This window comes from Pygocentrus nattereri, chromosome 29, assembly GCF_015220715.1.
Source record: "Pygocentrus nattereri isolate fPygNat1 chromosome 29, fPygNat1.pri, whole genome shotgun sequence".
Taxonomy (NCBI): domain Eukaryota; kingdom Metazoa; phylum Chordata; class Actinopteri; order Characiformes; family Serrasalmidae; genus Pygocentrus; species Pygocentrus nattereri.
This window is the reverse complement of record NC_051239.1, coordinates 19,133,970-19,158,843: the sequence shown is the minus strand read 5'-3', so window position 1 is coordinate 19,158,843 and position 24,874 is coordinate 19,133,970. Positions and strand designations below refer to the sequence as shown.

Here is a 24,874-nt window from a genome sequence, read left to right as displayed (position 1 = left end):
CCCAAAACTTACTGTAGTGTGTAACATATTGCATTGCTGTCCTTAACACATTGAAACACACAGAAACTGACCTCTGTTTGCAGGACATTAGCTCTCTGCTCCTTCGCTGTAAGGGATTCCTTCAGGACTTCAATGTGCTGTTTGCAGTCTGAATTCTGATTGGTCAGGGTCTCCAGTTTAGTCTGCAGGGCCAACATCTCAGACTCTTTTTTCGATAACTCTTGCTTAAGCTGATCAATCTAAGGGGGGAGAGAAAGAAAAAGGAGCTCCTAAACTGACATGCAAAACATTTTACAGACAAGAGACTTAACACTCTCATGCCAGAAAACACCTTTTAGAAAGAAAGGCACACTATTTGTTTCATATTTGGTGCCAAAGTTGAACCATTCTAAAAAGATTACACTGCTATTAACCATAGGCTTGAAAAAACAAACAATGCACAGCACCCTTGCCAGCAAAGAAAAACTCTCTAAAGAAGCCAAAAACACCCACCAAACTTCATAATCATTGTTATATTCAAATATCTGGCAGATATACGACACTCAGAATACGTGAAGACTAGAACAAAAGTAACTACATCTTGCATCTTGCTTGTTCTGCTCGTCTCTTTTGGGTCAGTAGAATGATTGAAAGATTTCCATCTTCCAACACTGCCAAAAATTTGATTAAGATTTCTTGAATTTTGGTGCAGACTGAAGGTCTAATCATGACTTAGCATGCTGCTATGCCAGCCATGGTTAGAAGAGCAAGAGAAATAAAGAATAATGAACAAGAGAGAAATAAAACATCAGTTTCAAGGCGGAGGAACAGATATGCATCTGAATAGAAAAGACCAAGAGAGCAAGGTTAGAGAAAAGAAGACAGAGGGAAGGAGCGGGTACTTTTGTTTGGTCTGATATCTTCTGTTGCTGAGGGAGCAGGTATGTTTGGTCGAGTGAACGAGAGGTCACTCGTGGAGTTGGTGACCTAATCTTTTCCTAAAACACAAAGAGGAAAACTTAGATTCTTGAATTAGAAATTCTGAATTGGACTGTGTGTTCAAGCTACCAATCATACTTCTCAAGGTAAAACAAAAACAAAATTTCCCAATAATAATAATATTTCAACTCTGTACCCTTACAAATCTTACAGTCATGGTGAGGTATTTCTGTGCAGTACTGTTCAAAAGTTAGACATCAACCTCCATTTATTGCATTTTCAGACAAAAAGGCCGGGTAGAACAAGTTATCCATTTTTTCAGGAGATATTTCTGAGGAGAATGTATGTATATATACAAACATAAATGATGGGGAAGAAGGGGGGGCATCCTACCCACCCAAAGACAGCGAGGCCATTTGTGCTCTCTTGGGCTCCCGGCCAAGGATGGCTGTAGCATCACTAGGGATCGAATTCGCAATCTCCTGACCACAGGGCCAGTTCTTAGAGGCAAAAAGCCTTTCTGCTCCAGTCTCAAAACCAGTTAATCAGAGATTTTGAAGAGGTTACCCATATGCTGCATACCCATACCCTTATATGCTGCAGTCATTAGACCAAGATGCAATTTATGGTGCTGAAAATTGTGCGAACTTTATTGAGAGTGGACAATATCAACCATTAATTAATTTCCAGTAAAGGATGGTTGAAAGTTTATCAAAGAATGGTAAGAAATTTACAGTTGGCTTACGTGGAAAGCCAAATCGCACTGAACAACATTCTCAGCACACTTAAGCAGACCTGGCATTTGTTTGTCGACACTATGGATTTCCCAAAGAGGAGATGAGCGCAGAGCTGTCCGTCTTCAGTGCTACGCATCAGAAGAAATCGGCTTCTATCAACAATTAGCACTTTTGAAAGCGCCAGGGCCCTAACAGCTATGCAAGACCTGGTAGACCACCACAACTATGACCAACAGATACACAGTATTCAAAGCTTTCATCTTTGAGAGACAGGACAAAATCACTCTCCACTCTTGCTTCAAATCTGGTTGGATTTTTTGTCTGTCCTTCCACTTTAAGAAGACAACCCAATGATATGGGTAGATTTTTTTGACTGAAATGCAACAAAAACACTTGGACTAAACTTTGGAGTTGTGGAAAAATATCTCTGCGGATTTCTTTGATAAACTGAAAACAAGTCTCCCGAAAAGAATGGAAGCTGTGATAAAGCCACGGAAAAACACATACATGTATAGTTGTTGAGGCTTCTGTGTAACGGTTTGTTAAATTTATGGTTTCTGCCTTTTTCCTGACAGAGAAAAACAAGTAGCTTCCAGTTGGCCATTCTGACTGGAAACTAAATGGATGAAACGGTGGTCTCTGACTTTTTCACAGTGCTGTAGTAAGAGACTAAAATGTCTTAACTTATTAGCACCCCTTTTGGTCCCTCAAAACCCTTCCACCCCCTGCCCAGAATCTTCATACAATGATTCATCATGTTTTTTCTGAAACCCTCCCTCACAAAACAGGAGAGGCAGGAGAACACAAACAAGATGTTTCACTTGCTTTTTCTGCCCATTTTCTTTCTTCCTCTGCATGGCACTCTGAGAGTGTGTGTTTCGTATAGGGGTCAGGAGTGCGTGTGATGGCTTGTGAAGGATTATGGCACCCCAAGCTGGTCTTCATCAAAAGGCCATTGTGAACAGACACATAGAGGCCATAGAGAGGCGACTGGGCAAGCAGGAAACGGCCGAAACTCAACCTGCCACCCTTATCTGCTCCTGCGCCTTTGATTTCCCACAATTCATCAGTGCCTTGGCCCCTAGCGCTGAAAGGTAAGGGCCCCTGAACGATGGGACGGATGAAGGAGTGACACATATGATTTAGAGTGATGGCTGTGCATGAATGACTGTGTGAGGATGTTCCAAGCATCTGACTTGTTGTGTGTGAGAGTGCAACAGAGGGAGAGAAACCAAAAGACAGTAGACTTTCAAAGGATGTGCGAGTTTCACTGTACACATGTACCAAATATGCAGGCAAAAAGCAGAGTAACCAAAAGGCCTAGAGATCTACAAAAATAACTATCTTGAATAGAAAGGTGTCAAAAATGGTTCTCAGGAGTGATGCCACACACAAATCACTTCAGGCTCCCGACAGAACCTTCCAGTGGATGGGTCTTTAAAGGGGTCTTTAAAGAACAATAAGTGAGATGTGTGAGTGCAAAGGACTTTTTTAAAGGTTAAGGAACCTCCACTTAATGTAAAGGGTCAATACCAATTAAAGGTTTTGCCTAGTGCTGTACATCCAAGCGAAGTACTGTTTAGGAACGGAATTGAGATTTTCATTCTTCCTTCAGCAGCGCCTCAAAGTTCCATTCAAAGAAACAAAACAGAGAAAAATGAGCAAACAGATTTTTTTATGCAGGGAAAAATAATTCCTGAAAGTATTTAGAAATAGCTCTTATGAAACCCTAGTCCTACATAAATAAACCATTAACACTTTCAGGCTAATGTAACTTAATCCTCCAATCTGGAAGACTCGATTCTTGATACTAAAGCTTGCCACAGTCATCTGACACTGCTGGGGTAAGACAACACCAGCCTTGCATGTTGTGTCTACATGTTCATCCCTGAGACCATCCATTCATTTTCAATTTACTCATAATCATATCCAGTCTCCAGTGCTCCATTAATCCCCCCCCCAACACAATCCATTTTTATATGATCCTCCATGCTTTTGTCAATCTATTCCTTCATTCATCTCTCCATATACTTGTCCATTCATTCCTTTAATTCATTTAATCCATACATGTACCATCTACGGCTACATCCATCATGCAGCGCCCTCTGTCCAGTCCATGAAAAATAATGAAACCATCTTGATTGATGTTTGCAGCTGGTCTTGGGTGTGTGGTAATCTCTAACCTTGTTCTTCATAAACTTGGAGTGGCTCTTGTAGACTTCCATCTGCTTGAGCTCCTCGTCTCTGTCATCCGTGTTCAGCAGGCCATTGGTTTTGAGCATCTGGATTTCGTCCTCCAGGTCGCGGATGTTCCGCTCCAGGGAGGCGATTTTGGTGTCCTGCACGGGATACGTGCAAACGTGCATCAGAGGCACAAACGTAGAGAGCAAGACTCAAAATGTGAGAACCAGAGGATCTCGAAAGAAGCGACAGTTAGAAATGATGAGGTGGTCTGACACATGCAGAAATCAGCCGGAAATAAGACATGGACACAGAGGGACGAGACAGGCAGCGGATGAAGATGTGGTGTGTGAGTACTGCACTTCAGATAAGAGGACAACGGCTTCTGAACCAGGATGTCAAACTGAGGACAATGAAGAAAAGTGTAAAAACAAACAAATAAACAAACAAATAACTTCCAATCAGCTACAATTTCCTGAATATAAACTGTCTTTTACTGTTAAACCTCTATACGCTGCATCTTCTTTGTGTGTTGAACTACCATGGATGATAACCACTGCCATACTACTGAAGCGACTGCAGTGCATCTTTTTCTCTTCTTTCAGTGAAGTACAACAAAATGCATGAAAAATTATTGTCCATGCCAATCAACCATATGATATGGATGAGGTACACAAACATTAGGCTGAAAAATACTGAAGTATTCCCATGGCTATCAAACTGGATACCATGTAGACTGCAAGGGTTCTTGTAGAGTTTAAACATGCTTGCAGTCATACTCAAAAAACGTCCACTTTGGTCAAACTGGACCAGGAGTAGGACATCGAACATGAACACTGCGGAGTGGAGTGGCTTAGTGGTAACCATGGAGAGCATATTTAAAACCCAGCCTTAGTAACAGCATTATAATGAGCTTGTTCCTCACATATCCATGACAGTTTGGACTGGCAAGTATACCTTGTGGGCTTGCCCAAATCATAAAATAAGATGCACAAAGGATAACGTGACTTACCGAGAGAAACTAAACGTATAATGAAATAAATGGAAGCAGATTTCAATATGAAATGTAGTTCTGAGAATACTACCAACTGCAAAGGAGAAAAGATGAAAGCTATAAAAAAGGCAGAGGCTTATTAATAAATAAATTAAAGAGTCCCTAAGCCAACGGCCAATGCCTCTGTTAAAGGTTAGAAGCAAATGTGAATTTAAAATGTGAAAAGATCATGAATTTAACAGATGAACAGGTCACATTTAAAGGCAAATATTCTTTTTGAGTGTTCAACATTTTTCCCTGCAAAGCTGCACTTTTCTTGCATCATGAACTACTGTATCAACTACAGTAGCTTAATTTTGCACATATCATCATGTAGCAAGAGTCAGGATACAAACAAACAATAAATAAATAAAATTACACAACTGAAAGACTATTTAGTTTAATGCCATTTGCATGTCATTCACTGACTGTGTGAAATGAAGTCAGATTAGTGTGAGATGTACAGAGAATGTACGTTAGGAAAATCAGACCATAAGTACTGTCATATTTACATGAATTCCAAGTATAGGTGGGATGGCAGAATTCATATACAGTGACAGACCGTATATTAAGAGTAGAGTTTGCAAAACATGCCGTATAGAACAGAGGGAAGCTTTCTTAGAATCACCGTGTGTACTATACCTGCCAAATAACGTCAGGGTCAAAACAGAATGGAGGCGATGTGTTCTGCAACAAATGACACAACACACATTTCAGCACACATGCTCCCAGTATACACACTCATGGAACGCAGAAAAAAGCTGAAAAAAATAAGCAAGCGGCAAAAACAAACTGACAACACATATTTGACAACACAAAGATGAATACATTAGCACAGACAGACATAAACAGACATGCGGTCGCCACGAATGCTATTATTAATACGTATTTTTAATACGTCCTAGTACGGTGAGAGCATGTGGACGCATGAGCTACAGCGAGCTGTGAAATATACTACTACGCTGCCCTGCACTGTGTGAATATTTCATAACAAACGCACCAACAGAAATGGCCCAGTAATAAATTCATGCACATTAAAGTCAATAACATTTCCCTTAACTTAGTCCTTAACTTAGTCCTTAACTCGAGTTAAACAAAGTCAGCCATCATCAACAAACCCACCACCAGAGAAAAGTTATCCCACCTAATTAGCCTGATCATGCCACTTAATCAGTACAGCTCACCATGATCAACTACTTTGCTGAGGACACAAGCAAGAAAGCAGCACTGCTTTTCTGCGTTTGGGTATCTAAACACAGTTAAATGCATCTAAATAAACTTCTACAGCGAAATAGTGCTGTACATTTGTTTTGTTGTCATGTTCTGAAAGGATCACATGACCACAGACTTCAACTAATATCTTAGGTACTGTCTGGCAATAATGTAGTTAACCAGTTCACCCTGATATTTTGGACACCTACATATAATTATGACATTATAATTGTGCCCACTGTATTTCCAGTGTGCAATGTGTCCCTATGGCAGTGCTGCTCTGTCAGTCGCATGATCTGTAGGCTGAGGTTAGATGTGTCACTGATCAAAAATTAGTCAGCCATAATCCTTCGTCATGTTAAGTATTATCATTTTACATGATTGAGACCGCTGATGTGATCGTTAGTCTTGTGGATCTCGGACAGAATGGTCTCCAAAGTTTAAAGTTATTATAATAATCCAATTGCACCCTTTCACATAAAGACAAATGACAACACTTTATCCTTTCTAACAGTACAATCAACAAAGTACTGTCATCTTCATTTAAGCTTACAGTGGAACAAAAGCCACAAACACACTAATTTATGCCTTTAGAAATCTTAATGTATCCTATAAATACAAGTTAAAAATATCCATTCTGGCACAAAAGCAGAAAAAAAAAACATCTGCTTCAAACAACTGTCATCCTTAGTTAATTAAACATTTACTGTCTTTTTACTGTCGATTTACTAACATCTAACAAAGACAAACACCTTTCAAATCAATAGATTTCCAGTCCGCACATGTACAGCGCTCACGACTGAAGCTGTAGTTCAAAACACAATAGTGAACACAACACAAGCTCGGCAGAACTATCACCATGGAAACGGGTTTCTTGCACAGCCCTGTGTGTCCAAAGCCGTTTGTCTGATTTGGCTGTTTATGTGTGCTTAACCCGCGCTGACAGAGCCTGGTTAGATATGATGTGATCTAACCAAAGATCCAGGCAGAAAATTAGCTCAGAAACACTGAGCAGAAGACACGTGTGTGCGCATGTGTGCGTGTGGCGGTGTGGGTGTGTGTGAAGTGGGCAACCTTTTTTTCACAGCTCGCCCTGACTTCAAAGTCAGCGCACAGAGTGAAAGCTTCCATATGTGACATTTGAAACAAATTGAATAAGTGTGCTCTCTTTAAGCAGAGCAACATGAGCTCTTCCTGCCATTGGCCCTTCAATAGCAAGGAGCACCATATGGATGGACTTCAGCACTTTCTTCTGTTCATTGCCTAGCTCTTGCCGAAGCCTTGCTTGCCAGTTTTGCAGATTATCTTAGAAACTTTAAGGTTTGAGTCTGAGTTTAGAAAGAAACTCTTCCTGTTTATTTCTTGTTTGGGGCCAATTTCATTTTCAAGCTGCTGAAAAGTTCCTCAAACAAATGTTACTCTAAGGCTGCACAATGTGTATGAAGTTCGTTATTGGTTATCACAATTTTTATATCTCAGAAGGCTTCAATATACAAGCGAACCTCTAACTAATCACATATTAGTTTACTGCAAGTTGCAAAATTAATTTTATGTGATTCAACAAGTGCAGGTCAGCCACTTCAAGGATGCACAGATGTGTTTTACCGTCACGTCATGTAGCAATAGATCCGCAACATGATATTTTACCCACATTGTGCAGCACTGTGCTACGCCTTTTCTGAGCACCACAAATACTATTTATTTCTAGCCACATACAGAGAATCGATTCTCATGCAAGCAGCTCAGTACAGGAAATTGGAGCCCTGGCTTAATTCTAGCTATCGGTCGTTAGCTGGGTCAATGATATGGATCTGTGTCAGCTGTGCAGTGCAGTCTACCATCTGCATTACTGGCACGTTCCCAACAACCACTGATCTGAAGACTGTACGCTTTGTGAATGGAAATCTGAGTCGGTCCAGATGCCTCTTAAATTCTGGCCCGAGATCAGCTCACTGGTACAGGTTCTGTCTTCCATACTGGGGTTAAAATATGTTGTTTTGACTTGAGACAGATTCAGCGAGACTCAGAATTTAGATTCATAATTGCCTTATTTTTAGCTTTAAAACCAGCCTTAAGTTTGTAGAGAGTTAAAGGGTCAAATACAGAGATAACTACCTCAATATTATCACATATTTGTCTGTGTTCTAGTTTGACCAATGTACTAAGCCCTGTGCAAACAATATGCCAATATCTACTGATAAGAAAGTGATGAACCACTTTTAAACCAAAAAAAAAAAAAAACCTCCAAGCAAACTCCAATAAATACTACAGTTGTACAGCTGTTCCACCAGCTGGACTGACTACTAATTTGTCCAATCAAACCAGAAGTTCAGTTACAATCCATTACTACTTTCATTAGCTGTGAAAGTTGTAGGCAACACAGTAAGAAATGTAAACCAACTCGTGCTGCTTACCCACTAATGCATGAGCTAACCTGAAATTCGACTTAGTTAGATTATGCCTGGCTTGGCAGCTCAGGTGTGTCGACTGTTATAGGGTCAGTGTCAGTGCTCTTACCTTCATGTCAATGACGGTCTGCAAGGCCTTGGTTTTGGCAGGATCTGTCTGTTGATTCCTCCGGTGTAGCTCCTGGGGAGGAACACGATAGAAATAAGCTTGTCTGCTCATCATCTTTAAACACCAGCTGAGAATCTGTCTCTAGGTTTCTCTCTGTCTCAGTTTCTCCTTCACTCTTTCTGTCTATCTCTATGTAACTCTTCATTAATATAGTCAGTTCAGTTGAAGTCTTCCTGTCTAGCCTTCGTCGCTATTCCCCATCATTGTTTCTTCTGGTCTTACTTGGCTACATTTCACTATCAGCATTCTTAAGTGACTTTTATCACGGAGAATCCTGAGACTCTTCCTACTGCCCTCTCTGCCTCGTTCCTGCTTTGTTCCCTGCTACATCAGATGCTGCTAAGCACTTTGTTACACACGCAGCTACAGGTGCATCTCTCTCTCTCTCTCTCTCTCTCTCTACCACGATCTCCTGTCTCTCAGTCTCTCGCTTTCTCTCATTCTGTCAGCAGTTACTGTGCGTGAGCTCTCATAACACAAACTGCTGGCACATGCGCTATCGGCCTGCCTGCTTCTATCAATAATTAATGTGGACAGTCATGCGCACGGGCATGCATGCACACAGTAAGCAGCTCACTTTGCAGTATAACTGCTCTATATAATGTATGTTGCTGTGCGTGCTGATCAACAATGACAGAGATAAACTAAGCATAAGGTTAAAACTACTCTCATTGACTTCAATTGAAAAAGACAGAAGATGAATAAGTTTTCTTTTCTGATACAAACACTGATATTGGCACCTTGATTCGATACCGATACTGATCCAATGCTTCTTCTTTAGAACAAGACACTTTTAACTGAAAGCTTTATTTAAGAGGATCTAAAAGCAACAAGCTATCATGACCAAACTACTCGAAAACGGTCCTCACCTACAGAAAGTACATGCCAATATCACACAGTTTGAGAACGTGCTGTTTCCGGCTAGATTTGTCTGCTGCTATCGGACCAATAAAGATAACTGGTATCAGACGGGAGCTGATGGGGCTTAACCAGAACTTTATTTTAGCTGTCCTCCATGTTCAAATAGAGTACATTGTCCAACCGACTGCCTTAACAAACACAAAAACAGAGTAACCACCGTAACTAATTCTGCTCAGGGAGTAAAAACGCATCAGTGCATCATGGGGTATTTTTCAACTGCATTGAATATTTGAATATATGAATATTCAAAGAAGTATGGTTTCAATTTTTTGGATAAAGTAAGTCTCTGAGAACTTTCAAAAGCAAATATAAAATTGATCATTTTATGTATTTCACTTTAGGTATTTAAAAAAATACTTCAGAATTATACCGAATATTCTACAGTGTGCCCTGCGATGGACTGGCGACCTGTCCAGGGTGTATCCTGCCTTCCGCCCGAAGACTGCTGGGATGGGCTCCAGCACCCCCCCCCGCGACCCTGACGGAGAAGCGGCTTAGAAAATGGATAGGTGGATGGATGGATTCTACAGTGTAAATAGTATAACAGGGTTTGATGTATTTATGTTGCATTGCACTGTTTTAGAAATGTGCTGTTTACAGAATCCTCTTCCTGAGACAAGCATGTGAAAAATCACTGCGGTAAACCAGGTTAAAATGGTTTGCACCTGTATCCTCTTCAGAGTTAGGCGCCATCTCAAAATGACTGGATGAAAAAGCGCTCTTCTTTTTATTATTATATCTGTTATTGCTAATCTAATTACAAAAAGGCTGGTGCAGTATGTGAAGTGCTAATAAGAACAGAGTTTAGTTCTGTTTCACCTGTTTTCAGGGATACGGGATGGCGTTTCAAGTTGAGGGTGCTGAAACTTTAAACAGCTTATATGCAACGTGACTCATAATGTCATGCAGACTTTCCTTTTTTATATCCTTTTTAAATCTAATTTTCATCAACTAGAATGAGTCACATAGTGATGTTGTATAGTGAGTCATATAGAGATGACAACATTCATATAACTGACACACCACAACAATGACTCACATCCTCCCCCTGCTCTCTCATTCTGGACAAACTTAATGCAAATGGGCTGAGTGGTAACCAGTCAGACTGTTGATATGTAGTGCAGTAACCGGTCGTGTCACACCCACAGTAACACAGAGAGAATTAACACTGTTACACACTCATTTACTGCATTTACATTTACGGCATTTTGGCTGACGCTCTTATCCAGAGCGACTTACAATTTGATCATTTTACACAGGGAGGCGAAGGTGGTGTTAGGAGTCTTGCCCAAGGACTCTTACTGGTATAGTGTAGGGTGGTTACCCAGGTGGGAATTGAACCCCAGTCTACAGTGTAGAGGGCAGAGGTGTTAACCACTACACTGACCAACCACCCACTCTGAGAGGGAAATGTAACGATTGATAAAAAAAGCAACATGCTCCAAAAACGTTCGGATAGGTGCATGGCCTTCGTTGCATATTCAGCGAGAAAGAGGCAGGTCAGTCTACCACACATACACACACACTCTCTGACTACGCAGTCATGCTGTTGTAACATGTGCACCCTGTGGCTTGGTGTTATCAGGTTAAAGTCAGCATGGGTTTCCCTTAAAGAGCAAGTCATCTTAAAGTCAGCAGAAAGTTGCTCCCAAATGCAGGTTACCCACTAATACACCCCCATCCCATGACAGACCCTGGTTTTCGAACTTTAAGGTAATAACAACCTGGATGTTATTTTTGCTGATGCATTTTTGGCAAACAGGTGAGCCTTAACCCATCCTTGCTTATAAAGTACTGGGCAGTCCCTGGATATATTTAAGAATGATTGCACCATCTGTTCGAGATGCCATTTCACTTTCAAAACTGCAGCAGTTGGTCTCCTCAGTTCCCAAACTCTTACAGAGTGTTGGTAAAAGAAGAGGTGATGAAACACAGTGGTAAACATGCCCCCCGTCCCAACTGTCTTGGAACAAGTTGGTGGCATCAAAATCAAAATGGACATGTATTTAAAAAAAAAAAACAATAAAATTTCTAACTTTCAACGTTTGATATGTTATCTTTGTAGTATTTCCATTTAAAAATATGATTTATATGATTTGCATCATTGTCATTGCATCCTATTTTTATTCAGATTTTGCTTAGCGCCCCAACTTTTTCAGAAATGATCATCATCATCATCATCTTCAGCTTCCTGTACGCTCATTTATGTGAGCACAGTGAATGTAGTATTTATGTAGCATATTACCTCCATCAAACATGTTTAAACGTTCAACTATGTTCATGTGTGGTAATAACAGTGTCCTGCTATGGTTTGCATGAAATTAATCAATAAATGACAGTAAATACGTTTTTTTTTCTTTTTCATCACAAGGGACAGTTTTCATGGTTAACGGTCACCAGGCCCAGGGTTAAGTTTTTTCAGTGTAATAGAACTGTGCCAAAATCTAAAGCTTCAAGATGTGCTGCATCTTCTCCTGAACCACCCTGATCTAATGAAATTGTTGCGAGCTTAAATCTCCAAATCCTGTGATATATGAAAGTAGCATATGATGCATGTCTGTGTGTGAGTGCGTGTCTCTGAGAGAAAGCGTGTGCGCGGGTTTGTTTAGCTTGGAGCCAGTAATGTTACCTCCCGCTTGCTCTGAAGCTCATGTCCATTAGTGGGTTGTTGGCAAACTAGACTGATAGCATCTCACACACTCACACACAGAGGTTCTCTCCGGCATCATTAAGCTGTCATCCTGCATACCATGGAAATGCTAACTAAATCCATCCAAAAGAAGAGAAAAAAAGACAGAAAAAACGAATTCCAGGTGAGACTGTCCCTCTTTCTCCCTCTCCAGCTCCATTTGCAAGCTTTACCATAGCGAATGACCTTTCACCTTGCTAAGTTTGATTGACAGCCAACCTCTATAGCGGCCGTTTAGATATCGGTGCTTGTCAGCGGCTACAAAGAAGGCTTTGAAATGCCTTCCACTTAACCTGCATGCTCCACAGAGCACACACACACACACACACACACACACACACACACACACACGCAGACACACATGTATTTTGCTAACTTTCCATCAAAATAGTGCAGAAATAAGGAAACTTCATGCTTTTCTAACTGGAAGCCTTTAATATTTCTTTAGCAAATGCATTTTTTCTTTTTATATAAAATCGTTATTTTCTCATGAATATTGGCTTATATTGTACCATAGTGCATCACAAGCCGTGTTTCATGATGTCCTGTTCACTGTATAACAAATTACTTCTCACTGTTCTGCTCTTACATACAAAGCATAAGCTTTCCCAACACAAATACACGGGTATAAATCTCTGATCTCCCAATGACTCAATTCATTTTTTAACATACCTATCTTATCATGCATACTTTGATTTATTAAATGTTATTTCAGATTCAGAATCATTTCTGAAAGAACAAATATCTAGGGAACTTTTTAAATACGGGTTGGCCTAAAAACAATATTGAGTTATTTCAGTGACCATTTCTAGAAATGCTATCAGTGTGTTGTGATTCCCACAGCTGACTGGCAAGGAAATGCTTTTTAGATAATATCATCTATCTGAACTGAAATCTACTGAATTGGAACGTTTTTGTTTTCCAAATATATTCTGTGACCAAACCGACATGAGCTCATCTTTCCACTTTCAGATCAGGACTAGCTCCACACCCCCAAATCCTAATCTTGCTTACTAGCAGTAAAACTTCAACTACACAAGCCTACATCACAAAATCGATCTCAGATCTATTTCAAGGGGCACTGTGTGCTTCTTTTGAGAGTATAAGGCCTTTAAATTTCCTCCACATCCTTCTAAAACACAACCATTCCCGCTGCCCCCTCAGGCTGTGAACCCATCCCGTTAGTGACGATTACCAGGATTTACCGTGCCCCGCCATTTAAGAAGGCAACATGCCAATCAAAGCCTTGTTAGCCAGAAGGTCAAAGTTCAGGTTCTGAGGTTTCCATTGTTTCTGTAGGCTTTGGCCCACCTGTGCGATGATGGCGAGATCTGGGTTAGATCTCCTTGTTTAGGATTCCTCCTGGCTTTTGTCTTGTTTAAGTCTCGTTTGGGGCCTGGCAGAGATGAAGCAGGGCAGCTTGATGTATTTGCCGTGTTAGCGCGGGAGTAGAGAGAGAGGATTAAGGCCTGTCAGGATGGGTTCGACCCATCCAGATCAAACAGATTACACTTGTCACAGGGGTCTTCAAAGGAGCTGCGCCAAAAACGCACAGAGAGAGCTTCAGGAAGGGGAAAAAATGGGGTTTTGTACATGGGTAATCCCCTTTTTTGGCAGTGTGTGGGTGTGGGTGTGTGTGTCCGTCTGTCTGTCTGTCTGTCTGTCTGTCTGTGTGAATCTAGATATAGTATTCTGTAGATCTGTTCTCACCACCACTAAGCTGGCTTCCACACACACACACACACACACACACACACACACACACACACACACACAAACACACACATACAGGATAGCGTAGAGATTATTGAAAAGGGGCCAAAATCATTCAAATAGTGAATTCAATCTAAACCTACACATTTGCTTAAGCATCCTGTGATAAGCTTTTGAAGACAGAGGGCAGTAATGAAATTAGAAGGCCTGTATCTTACATTAGTCTTGTATTTTTTCCCCTTAAGTCCAACTACAATGTTTGTGTTTTACGCACTAAAAATGGTCATTTCTACATGACCACTTCATCCCTTAGAATTAAACAGGCTGTTTTTTGCGACTTATTTTCTATGTGGTGCTTTTTGCATCTTTAACTAAGTTTACCTACTACATCTGTCCTGATTGGCCCCTCCCAGTCCTGTCCATGTGCTCGTGTTGTGTTTACTTCCCAGTCCTGTCCATGTGTTTGTGTTGTTTCAGTCTTCCATGTGCATCTGTTTACATGTCCATGTGCTTCTTTGTTTGGGTTCCTTCCTAGTCCGGCCCCCTTGTTTTCTGACTCTGCCCCTGATTGTTCCCACCTGTTTTCCACCTGTGTCCGGTTATCCCTCGTTATCCCTGTTTGTATTTAAGCCCTGCGTTTTCCTGAGTTTTTTGCTTTTTGTTTGTTTGTTTGTTTGTGTGGTTTGTTGGATGTATGTATTGTATTCTCGTGTTTGGTTCTTGTTTGAGGTTCTGTGTTGGTTATGTATGCACCCCGATCTGTTCGTGTTGGCTCTCTGACCATGGACCGTTATGACCCTGATTAAAGGTCGCTTATCTCAACACGTGCGTCCGCCTCCTCGCTCCGCGTTACCACACCAAACTTGTTACTTTCAAAAAAGCAAGGCAAATTTAGTTGTCCATGGAATGCGCCCTTTAAAACATAATCAGTTCACTTCAGTTTTTGCCAGTACAGTACAAAGCATTGTCCTACAGTACTGTACAGTGCTGGCTACACAGCAATGACTGCCACAATGCTTCAAACAGGAAATGACCAAAGAGCCAGAAAGGAAACCACATGCCCAGAGGACAAGATTCAAATCTCCACTGACCAATCAGCTGCCACCTAAAGCTTAGACGGGGTGGGGGGCAGGAGGCCGGAGCAGGGGCTGAAATAATGTGTTAATGCACTTTAGAGAGAGACCAAGAGCACATTTAAGAAGAAAAAAGAATAAAAAAAACATTATTATGGGGGGTTTGAAGTGGGGGATAATTTAGTCCTGATAAACTTTTCCGCTCCAACATTCTGTACAACCATTAGACCATGAAGGGTATGCACAGCCTCAGGAGTGAGTGTGTGTGTGTGTGTGTGTGTGTGTGTGTGTGTGTGTGTGTGTGTGTGTGTGTGTGTGTGTGTGTGTGTGTGTGTATACGCATGTGTGCTTGGCATTTCCATTAGTGAACATTTACAGCTAAAAGTCTTCGTTAGTAGAAGGCTCCAAGCAGTAAGAACAAAACTAATCCATTCCTTCTCTCTCCTCTCTTTTTTATATATCCGTCTAAGGAGGTCAGACATCAAAATAAACCTTTAACCAATTACCTTAAATACAAAGAACTGCACAAACGTTCCCATTAGCTCCTTACAATACTCACTTTTACACAAAAGTGATATGAATGTACAGTACTGTGCAAAAGTCACAAACTACTCTTCAATTAGTTGCAAACCCAAATCCAAAAAATTTAGGACAGTAGGTAAACATTCATGAAAATGAGTGAAAATGGAAAAAAAAAAAAAACACAGAAAGCAGTGATTTTTAAATTTGCTTTGACCTGTTTTAACCTTATGAACTTCATTGTTTTCCCAACAGATTAAAAACCATCATGTTTTTGTGACGGATATTACCAGAGGCTTTGGCAATACTTCATTAAAACATCACTGCATCTACAAATAGTTTCAAAGTTCAAAAACCAAGGTATGCTATGGTATTCAGGGGTATTAGTGCATAACTTGTACTATTAACACGGAACACATTTTGGAGCAACATATGCTGCCTTTCAGGTGCCGTCTTTTTCAGGGATACTCATGCTTATTTCAACATAACAACATAAAGCCAAATTATCCACATGTTAGAACAGTACAGCTGTGTAATAAGAGAGTGCAGGTGCTAGGCTGGCCTGCCTGCAGTCCAGAACTGTCTACCATTGAAAATATGCGTCAACTCATATCACTGCACATTAGTATCTTTACAGCGTCTCAACATTTTTTAAATGTGTTGCAGGCACTGAATTTGGAATGTATATTTATGTGGAAAATATATTTACAAAAATCAATTAAATCTATAAGGTAAAATATAAAATATAATGTTTTCTTGTACTGTTTTCAATTTAATATTTATGAAACAGAATTTATCAATCACTGCTTTCTTGTTTTTTATAGCATTTCATATACTGCCCCAACATTTTGGGAATTAGTGTTGTAATTTAAATTAAAATCAGCCATTAATTTACTCATGTTACATTAGACATAAGGGGATTGGACATAAAATAATCCTCTTGCATAAGGAAAGGGAGAGTGAAGGAAAATTACGGGAAAAGCTGGAGTTTCCAAATGTAGAGAAAAATACTCAAGATATCAAGAACAATGGGGCTCCCAACAATGGTGCAAGACCTGGTAGACCAGGTCACCATCAGATAAACAGTGCTTAACACTTTTATCTTCAAAGAGTAGGAAAAAATCAAGCACCACTCTTACATCAGATTGGAAAAAATTGTCCATTTTTTAATTATGAGTAGTTAACTCAACACAATGGGTCTGAAAGGACGTGTAGCTGTCAAAAAGCCATTACTGAAAAAAAGAAATAGGAAAGAAAGGAAGAAAATGCAAATCAAACAGACTTGTTTGCAAATCAAACTTTGTTGAATGTGTTTGGGATTATTTGGATCACGTGATCATTTGGAACAACTTCTAACCGACTTCTTAGATTGAACTTTTAAGGTGTGGAAAAAATATCCCCGCAGATTCCTTTGAAAAACTAAAAGCAAGAACACATACACATAAAAGCAAGATGGACATACTAAATGCTAGGGTTGCACCAAAATCATGATATCCTTTAACCTCGATTTAGCCTTTATTGTAGCAGCCTGTTAGCCGGGCCTGTGCATTCATTAGCCCTGCCTGTGGAGCACCTACATCGGTCAGCGGTATCACTCAGCAGTTCTCGCAGCCCGTCGCTTCAATCAAGCCAGAATAAACACTGACGGCTTGAACGACGGTGATATTTACTAAACTGATGCTCGGAGACGCAGCACAAGTGAACAAGATGTACGTATGAGACAAATGACTTGAGAAATCTGGATGGGAAACAACATTCAAGATTCAGGAAAGCTGCTGTGTGCTGATGTGTAAACACCACAGCTTTGTCTGTATACTCTTCATCTCTGTTTTTAAGCTTTTAATCTTAAGATATTTTACATTCAATTCTTTAAACATGATTTTTATTACTAATTACTAATTACTAAATATATACAGCAAATAAACAAAAATAAGTTTTCTTAAGCATCTGTTAAATATGAACCAACAAGTAAATGCCATCTAGCCAAGCTGAGAGTGCTTTTTGTAAGCCAGAATTTAGATAGACGTAGCATAGAATTTACATAAATGTAAAAGAATGTTTGATAAATGTATTTGTATAAATATCAGGACAGGTAAGTTAGGTTAGATAGAGTTAGTATCGGTATTAGTTCTCGGTATTGGCCAATACTAAACGATCAGGTATCGGTATCAATATTGGAATAAATGGTATCGGTGCATCTCTATTTATTAAATGGAAAAGTTGGTATATTTAGTGGTTGAGGTGTCTATGTATTTCTTTTCTGCTTATGTTTCCTGATGGTAAGAAAATGCATACTATGTACCCGATGGCCGTTTTAACTGGAATTTGATCAAATAAAGGGTGGTCACTGACCCTCAGACAAGCACTACAGAACTAGAGTCTTCACACTCGGGCTGTGGTAGATGTAGTGAGTTATTAGTTTGAGGCCTGTTACACGTGCAGGTGTGTGTTTGAGGTAAATGACTACATGGTGATGTTGGTGTCTTTTGTCATTGTGCAGTACCATATGATGATGCACGTATCACAATAAGTATTATATTATAACCCCACAAAACAGGAAAAGCACTCAGACATGCATGTAACTTAAGTCGATTTAAACTTTTGTGAAGACGCACAGAAAAGTATCTGCCAGTAGATTTTCCAAAGACCTGAAATTATCTATAGTATCTAATTATTATCTAATTATCTTTAGTATCTTTAATATTCTTTAGTGTTATGGTGACGAGTGGAGAAAAACACTGAATCTAACGCATAAATAAATAAAACATTTTCATAATAATACACTGAAATATAGTTTTTCACTTATGAGACGATGTACCTGCTCACAGTTACGTATAAATATTAATATAAAAAACAGACTTTTCAGAAGATCAACTTTCAGGTTTAGCTCCAACCTGCACACTTTTCAACACCGCACACGTTTAATGGTGGTACGCTATTTTTGACATACTATTTAGTACTGTAGTATGTGGGGTTGGACGCAGCCAAGGACTCAATAAGAAGTTAATTAGCTGGAGCAGGTGTGTCAGATTGTGGTTGGAACTGGAACTGGATCTCAAAAACCAGTGCTGGTGACCTCAGCTTTACAGCATAGGCTGCTGTGCTTTTCTTTGAGCATGTGTTTGAGTGATGTGTTTTTGGTGAAACTATATCTGTCTAATGAATGCATTAGACAGATATAGTATCTGGCATCTTTGTTAGTACTGCACAAGGTGACAATTTGGATACATTTCCGAGCATTTTGCTCCAGTATGTTGCACTGCAACCGACTAGACATGCAGGGACGTAACAGGGAACTACAGTGTTTTATGAGTGACGCAAAAAAAAAAATCTAAAATTCCTATCAAAAGGGATTAAACACATGTCAAAAACAAAGTTAGACTGGAATAATGTCTTTTATTTGACTATTGATCACTAAAATTACCAGAACACACTTCACACTTCACTCTAAGATACAGCCAGAAGAGAAGAGAAGAGAAGAGAAGAGAAGAGAAGAGAAGAGAAGAGAAGAGAAGCTCCCCAGCCCATCACGTCTCTGCGGTAATGAAATGGTAGGTTGCTGAAGGCAGGTACAGAGCAGATGTGCGTGGGAAGACTTTGTGTAAAAAGACAGGGAACTCTTAACACATCACCAGAGGCCGATCCGACAGGGGACTTATTCTCATAAAGCACAAGTCACGTACACACACAAACGTGCATGCAGTCTGAGCCCACTCACTGCTAGCCAAAATCTCACACACATTGCATAGCTTGCATGAACACTGAATTGCTGCTACTTCGGGTATTAAGAGTGAAATGGTGCACTTCTGGCCTTTCATTCCAGGCATGAGGTGAGTAAAAATACCTCAGTGTAAGGGGAGGGGGTTGGGGGGAGAGAAAGGGAGAATTGAGAATGGATTGGATATGATAAGAGAGTGAGAGAGGGAGAGAGACTCTAATGGACAGCTTGGCTGACATGTAAGCGTTCCCACATTTCCCTCATCAGAGTACGGTGAGTGACATTTCTGAAATTTCAGTCAGGTCAAGAAGAAAGGGGAAAAAAAGGGAAAAAAAAAGTCCACAGAATCCGCCAAGAACATCAAGGTCGGCTCCGAAAAACAAGGCCCGGACAAGCACTAGAGAGAGCTTTTATTTAATGGAACATTTACCTCTGCACTGCACATCGGCCTCGCTGCCAGGACCGCAAGACTTTCCAAACCAAAAGATTAAAACCCGGAAAAAAAGGGAAAAGTGAGAAAAAAGAGCCGTCACTGGGGAAAAAGAGGCACTCTACGCCCTGAGCACAGCTGTGCTTGCTGGTTGGTAGAGGTAGAGAAAACGGAGAGAGAGAAGCAGAGAGAGGGAGAGGGAGAGAGTCAAGAGAGAAGAAAGGAAGAATAGTGAAAGCCAGCTCAGCTCAATCAAACCAACCTGTCAGCTCTGGAAAGTTTTGCATTGCCCCTGGCTCATTAAGAGGGACAGAGAGAGAGAGTGATCATGTGTATATGTTCTGTCCGCTTTTACACAACGCATCACGTAAATGCTGGACATCACGTAATTATAGGCTCGTCATAATGAAACAGCAGAGAGATGGGGTGAGTCATGGCTTCTGTCTCCTCAAGGTCGAGAGCTACACTAAACAGCCCCTCTGGCCTGCACAAGTCACACACACGTCAGTCTGAGAAAGAATACTGCGTCATAACAGCTGTCAATGAAAATTCAAAGCAAATAGGAACGGTAGCTTTGATCTCTACAAATATTACCACCCTTTTTTTTGCAGGTGAAGGTAAAAAACTTCTTAATTTAATGTTAATGCAACTAGATTATGTTTTAAAATATTTTGAAATAAATGTTCACACAGTGGCAGTGAAAATACAGAGTGTGGAATTGAAGTACCTTAGGTTTGTGCTTTACTCTGTTCATAAAAGTCAGCTAAAGCTGCATTTTACTCAGTCGTTGTTTCTGTGTAAGCAGCAGAAGCCCACTGGTGACAAATTCCTTGACAACTGCTGAAACGCCTCTCAGCGCACAGTCTTCAGTCTGGAACAATCTCCAGGCACTCTTTACTTTCTCTCTCCATCTGCCTGTATCTCTCTCTCTCTTTCGCCTCACGCTCACACAAACACGCTGAAAAGTGTTTTTCTACAGCCCACTGAGACCGGGCAACTGGGTAAAGTCAATCAGCTCCTGGTTCCACTTTGACCACTTACCCCTTGCGTATGTGTGCGAGTGTGTGTGAGAGAGAGAGACAAACATATCACGCCTGCCTTCACACCTTCACACTCTTGAGGAAGAAAGCAAACAAGTACACCCCAGGGAAAGACTCCAGAGAGCCCAGAGGACGTGGGTACTGTTGACAGAAGTTGCGCTTTGCTACTGATCTTAAGCTACTCTTGTGGTTTTCCACAGAGTGGTTCAGGTTAAGATTCAGGTCAAGGTTTTTACACTGATTCTGAGTAAAACTCACACTGGAGCAGGTTACTCAGAGACATGCTGTGTAAACACACTTCAACGGTCTGTTCTTTGAATACCAAGAGCTGTATGAAAAAACGTGCGGAAAGCACGGCATCACCAGTCTGGAGAAATAAAATCCAGGAGGATTTCAAGACTTGACTAAGGTCAAAGTATAACATCCCATCAAAATTTTAGGCCTTCTTTGTCATTGCAGTGACAGTGACAATGCTCCTTGAGCTGGTAAGGTTTTTTTTTTTTTTTTTTTTTGGTATCAGCATATGGATTAAAACAAACCAAATATAGCACGGTTCAAACATACTGGAAGATATTCTTAGAACTGCTGGTTACTGATAAAGCTAATGATACAGGAAAAAAAACACACTGGCTAAATTATACCAGTGCGAAGTGGTGTAGCTATGTTAGTGCTATTCTGCAAATAGGCTGTAAATTATATAGGACACACCACATGGAAATGTGTTTGTGGTTTCCTCTACAATGCCAGCAAAGAGGAAATTCAAACACTGAAGAATAATCAAATACTGCCACCCAGTGGTGTGAGTTACATCTCAGATCTCTGCATGTGTGGAGGCCCTAAAGGGACTCAAATGACTTATGAAAGTTAATGTCTGGCTTCTAATTACTTCAGCCTGTACTGTAAATAATTACAATGGTCAGTAAATAAATAACTTTAGCGCTGCATGGTATGGACAAAATGCCACACTGAGATTATACTGACTCCAATCATGAATGTAAGATGCCTTGTAATTCTAAAACACACTAGTAAACTCTTAAAATGCTTAAAGATCAGCCTGCATTTTTAACTAAATTGATTCAGGTTTACCCCTGAGGGAGAAGCGGCTTAGAAAATGTGTGTGTGTGTGTGTGTGTGTGTGTGTGTGTGTGTGTGTGTGTGTGTGTGTGTGTGTGTGTGTGTGAGAGAGAGAGAGAGATTCAGGTTTATTGGATCACAAAAATGCCTTGATGTACATCAGATTGGTGTGAACACACTGTTTAAAAATATTTTATGACAACAACAAAAACTGGAATTAAAGGGCTCATCAGTACTGCAATAACAGAGTTCTCACTCCTTTTAGGAAATCATTTTTCAAGATTCCCAGGACAATTTCTCTTGTTAACATGAGAGCTGCTGCTCAAAAGAGGTTATCTCAAAAAGCCTAACATCCTTAACATTAAATCAACAATACTGACTGAATGGCACACATCCACACAAACTACTCCTCAATCCGTGAACCAAAGGTTCTACAAAAAATATTAGAAGTGAATATTACACTTTGCCAGAAGCCGTTGTGTATAAATGTAGCTTCGCTCTGCCAAGTCTTCCAAAGCTTATCTGTGCACATGCGATACTATAGCATTCCACACTGCTAGGTAATGAACACTCAAACTGGCAGTCAGCAATATGTTAAAACATGAAATCCCAGTGCTTTAAACACCCATTTTCCCAAAGATTCACTAATATTTCCAGAACGTTTTATCAATTTTCTTGTTTTCCAGGTGTTTTCTGTGACTGGAAAAGTATTCTAGAATTTTCAGACTAAGGATCCATTTTGGCGTTCCAAAGTTTCTTACACACACCTGCTCTACATGGAGCAATAGTGAGCGCAAGCCTACCAACAAAACACAAGATCTCTGCTGGATATTACACTTTAGAGGTAAAGGTAAGGTGTAAGGTGTGGGGTTGGGGGGATTAGTGATTAAGGCCCAATCCCATTTCTTATTTTTACACTAGTCTTCCCCTATGAAGTGGGACAACACTGAAATAGGAGAACATGACTTACACCCTACTAGCGCTGCTCTGTAGGCGACCCTGCCAGTCTGCAGCAACAGCAGCGGAGGGTAAAGTTCAGCAACCTCGCCGCTGGGCTTTAATTACATTTAGGACATCAAATGCCGTCAAAGAGGGCGGACGCAACAATTATTATTATCACCCACCCCTAATTCTTCAGTGATATGAAGCTGAAGTCAGATATTCTCTAGATTCTCGTTCCTGTTCCTCCTTAAATGGAGCAGCGGTCACATTCTGGCACCATAGGATAGTGATTTTTTATGCGTGTCATGAAGAAAAGGACCATAATAATACGATAATACGATAATACAATGGTTACCGTGATTTTTAACAGAGAAAATAGTTTCTTTGGGTCACCTTCTCAGCCATCTTGCTGGTTTGTCTGCTTTTCTTATAACACCATGTAGCCCTAATACTTCGGGACACTCGAGACACCCTTCCCTTAGACGTGAACATGCAAAACAAAGAGCTAAGGACAAAGTGGTAGGGGTGAGGGGTGAAATGGGATTGAGCCTAAGTGTCATGACTTTGATCCACGCTGGTCAGCTGCGCACTTGAACAAGAGCACTAGCAAATTAGCTAAGGGTAGAAATGCAAGCGGAAAACCAAATCCCATGTTTGTTAGACGAAGCCATTCATTAGTAGCTGCATTCAGTCTCTTGTCCCTAACTTTTCTAAATATTCTGAATATTTGAAAATGCATATTATTTAAACAAAGGCAGTAGTGTGCCGAAAATGAGTGGGCAGACATGCAGGGAAAGGAGGGGGGCGCAGAGGCTAAGTAATTACTACTCTCCTGGGTTCTCTCATTAAGTACCACTTTAAACGTCTGCACAGTCTGCCAAGACCGCCACAACACACACTCACACACAAGTACACATCAACCTCATTGCTGTTTAAATCGTAAACAAATGGGCAAACTTGGCTATGAAGCCCACGATAAACCAAAACAAAAGTGTGAAGAATGCTACCAATATACTTGATCACACCAACTGTTTCCTGCTCCCTCTTTCTTCACCACTAACCTTGCGAGAAATTGTGAGGTGAGTTTGAATTTATTGGTGGAAGCAAGCCTCCTTTTTATAGTCTTGTTTCTTCTCTCTCACACACACCGCAGTAATCTCCATTCAGAGCCATCTAGACTCATTCACAGACTCCCTTCCACCAACTGCTCATGCTATTTCCCAGGCAAGGTGAACTGTGTCTGGGCCATGCAGCCTAGACGAGAGGCCTCTCTATCCCCACAGAGCACAGAAGGCATAAGGCTCCATTCACGTAGGCTAGACAAGCAAAGCAGCCATGCCACTCATAGCTGACATCTTACACCTCACAAAGCAAACATACACATACAAACATGCACGGCAACCAACGTCAAGACATACTGCCAATAATGCACAATGAATGACTGGTGCATGGGCCTATATGGCCATTTATGTCTATCCTTTGCTTTCTGAATCATTTATCAGATGCAATACTGTCAGTAAAGCAGGTCTTTAAAGTACTAAGCAGAGCTGTAACATCTACTGCTATGATCCTATAATCACTGCTACAATCTGCCACCTATTAATTGATTCTCTAGCCAATCAAATCATTACACCTTTCCTCTCATGTTGTGCCATGCAGCATTAATATCATTTAAAGTTGCGTCACAAGTCATTTCTTCTTTTATAGTACAACAGAACAACAGAAGCCCTATCACCCCAACATACACGGTAACGTTACAATCCGTTTGAACAACATTTACATTTACAGCATTCAGCAGGCGCTCTTACAAGCGACTTACAAGAAGTGCTTTGTCTGTCTAGAGAAAGTATCTTTGCTAGGTACCAGTAGGGTAGAGAGAAAGCTGGTCCTGAGCTCAGATACTGCTAGAAACAAAAAGTCACTGTTGATACAGAGAGAAAAGGAGCAGAGTTGAACACAGAGCAGTGCAATACAATACAATACAACCGTGCCTGCCCTGTGAATATTATAGAGTTGTTCTCAAGTGAACACCTTTTTTTTTCTCCAAATCAATGAGTATTCATCCAGTAATCCAGCTAGGGATGCACCAATGTGGGT

At 40.5% G+C, this 24,874-nt stretch overlaps 1 protein-coding gene across 6 annotated transcripts in view; it reads right to left on the bottom strand.

Moving 5' to 3' along the window:
• LOC108443672 (ERC protein 2) overlaps nucleotides 1–24,874 on the bottom strand; it is a 308,529-nt gene that overhangs the window by 254,635 nt on the left and 29,020 nt on the right. For 5 of the 6 annotated variants that reach the window (XR_005129963.1, XR_005129964.1, XR_005129965.1 and 2 more), the window contains 3 exons: nucleotides 8,599–8,670; nucleotides 3,839–3,994; nucleotides 72–239 (listed from right to left, as the gene is read on the bottom strand). Coding sequence is in view for 1 of the 6 variants with exons in the window: in XM_037536284.1 (XP_037392181.1) it covers nucleotides 72–239; nucleotides 3,839–3,994; nucleotides 8,599–8,670 (396 nt within the window). In the remaining 5 variants the exon portion in view is untranslated. The remainder of the gene's footprint in view (nucleotides 1–71; nucleotides 240–3,838; nucleotides 3,995–8,598; nucleotides 8,671–24,874) is intronic. The other variant, XR_005129967.1, reaches the window with a different exon arrangement.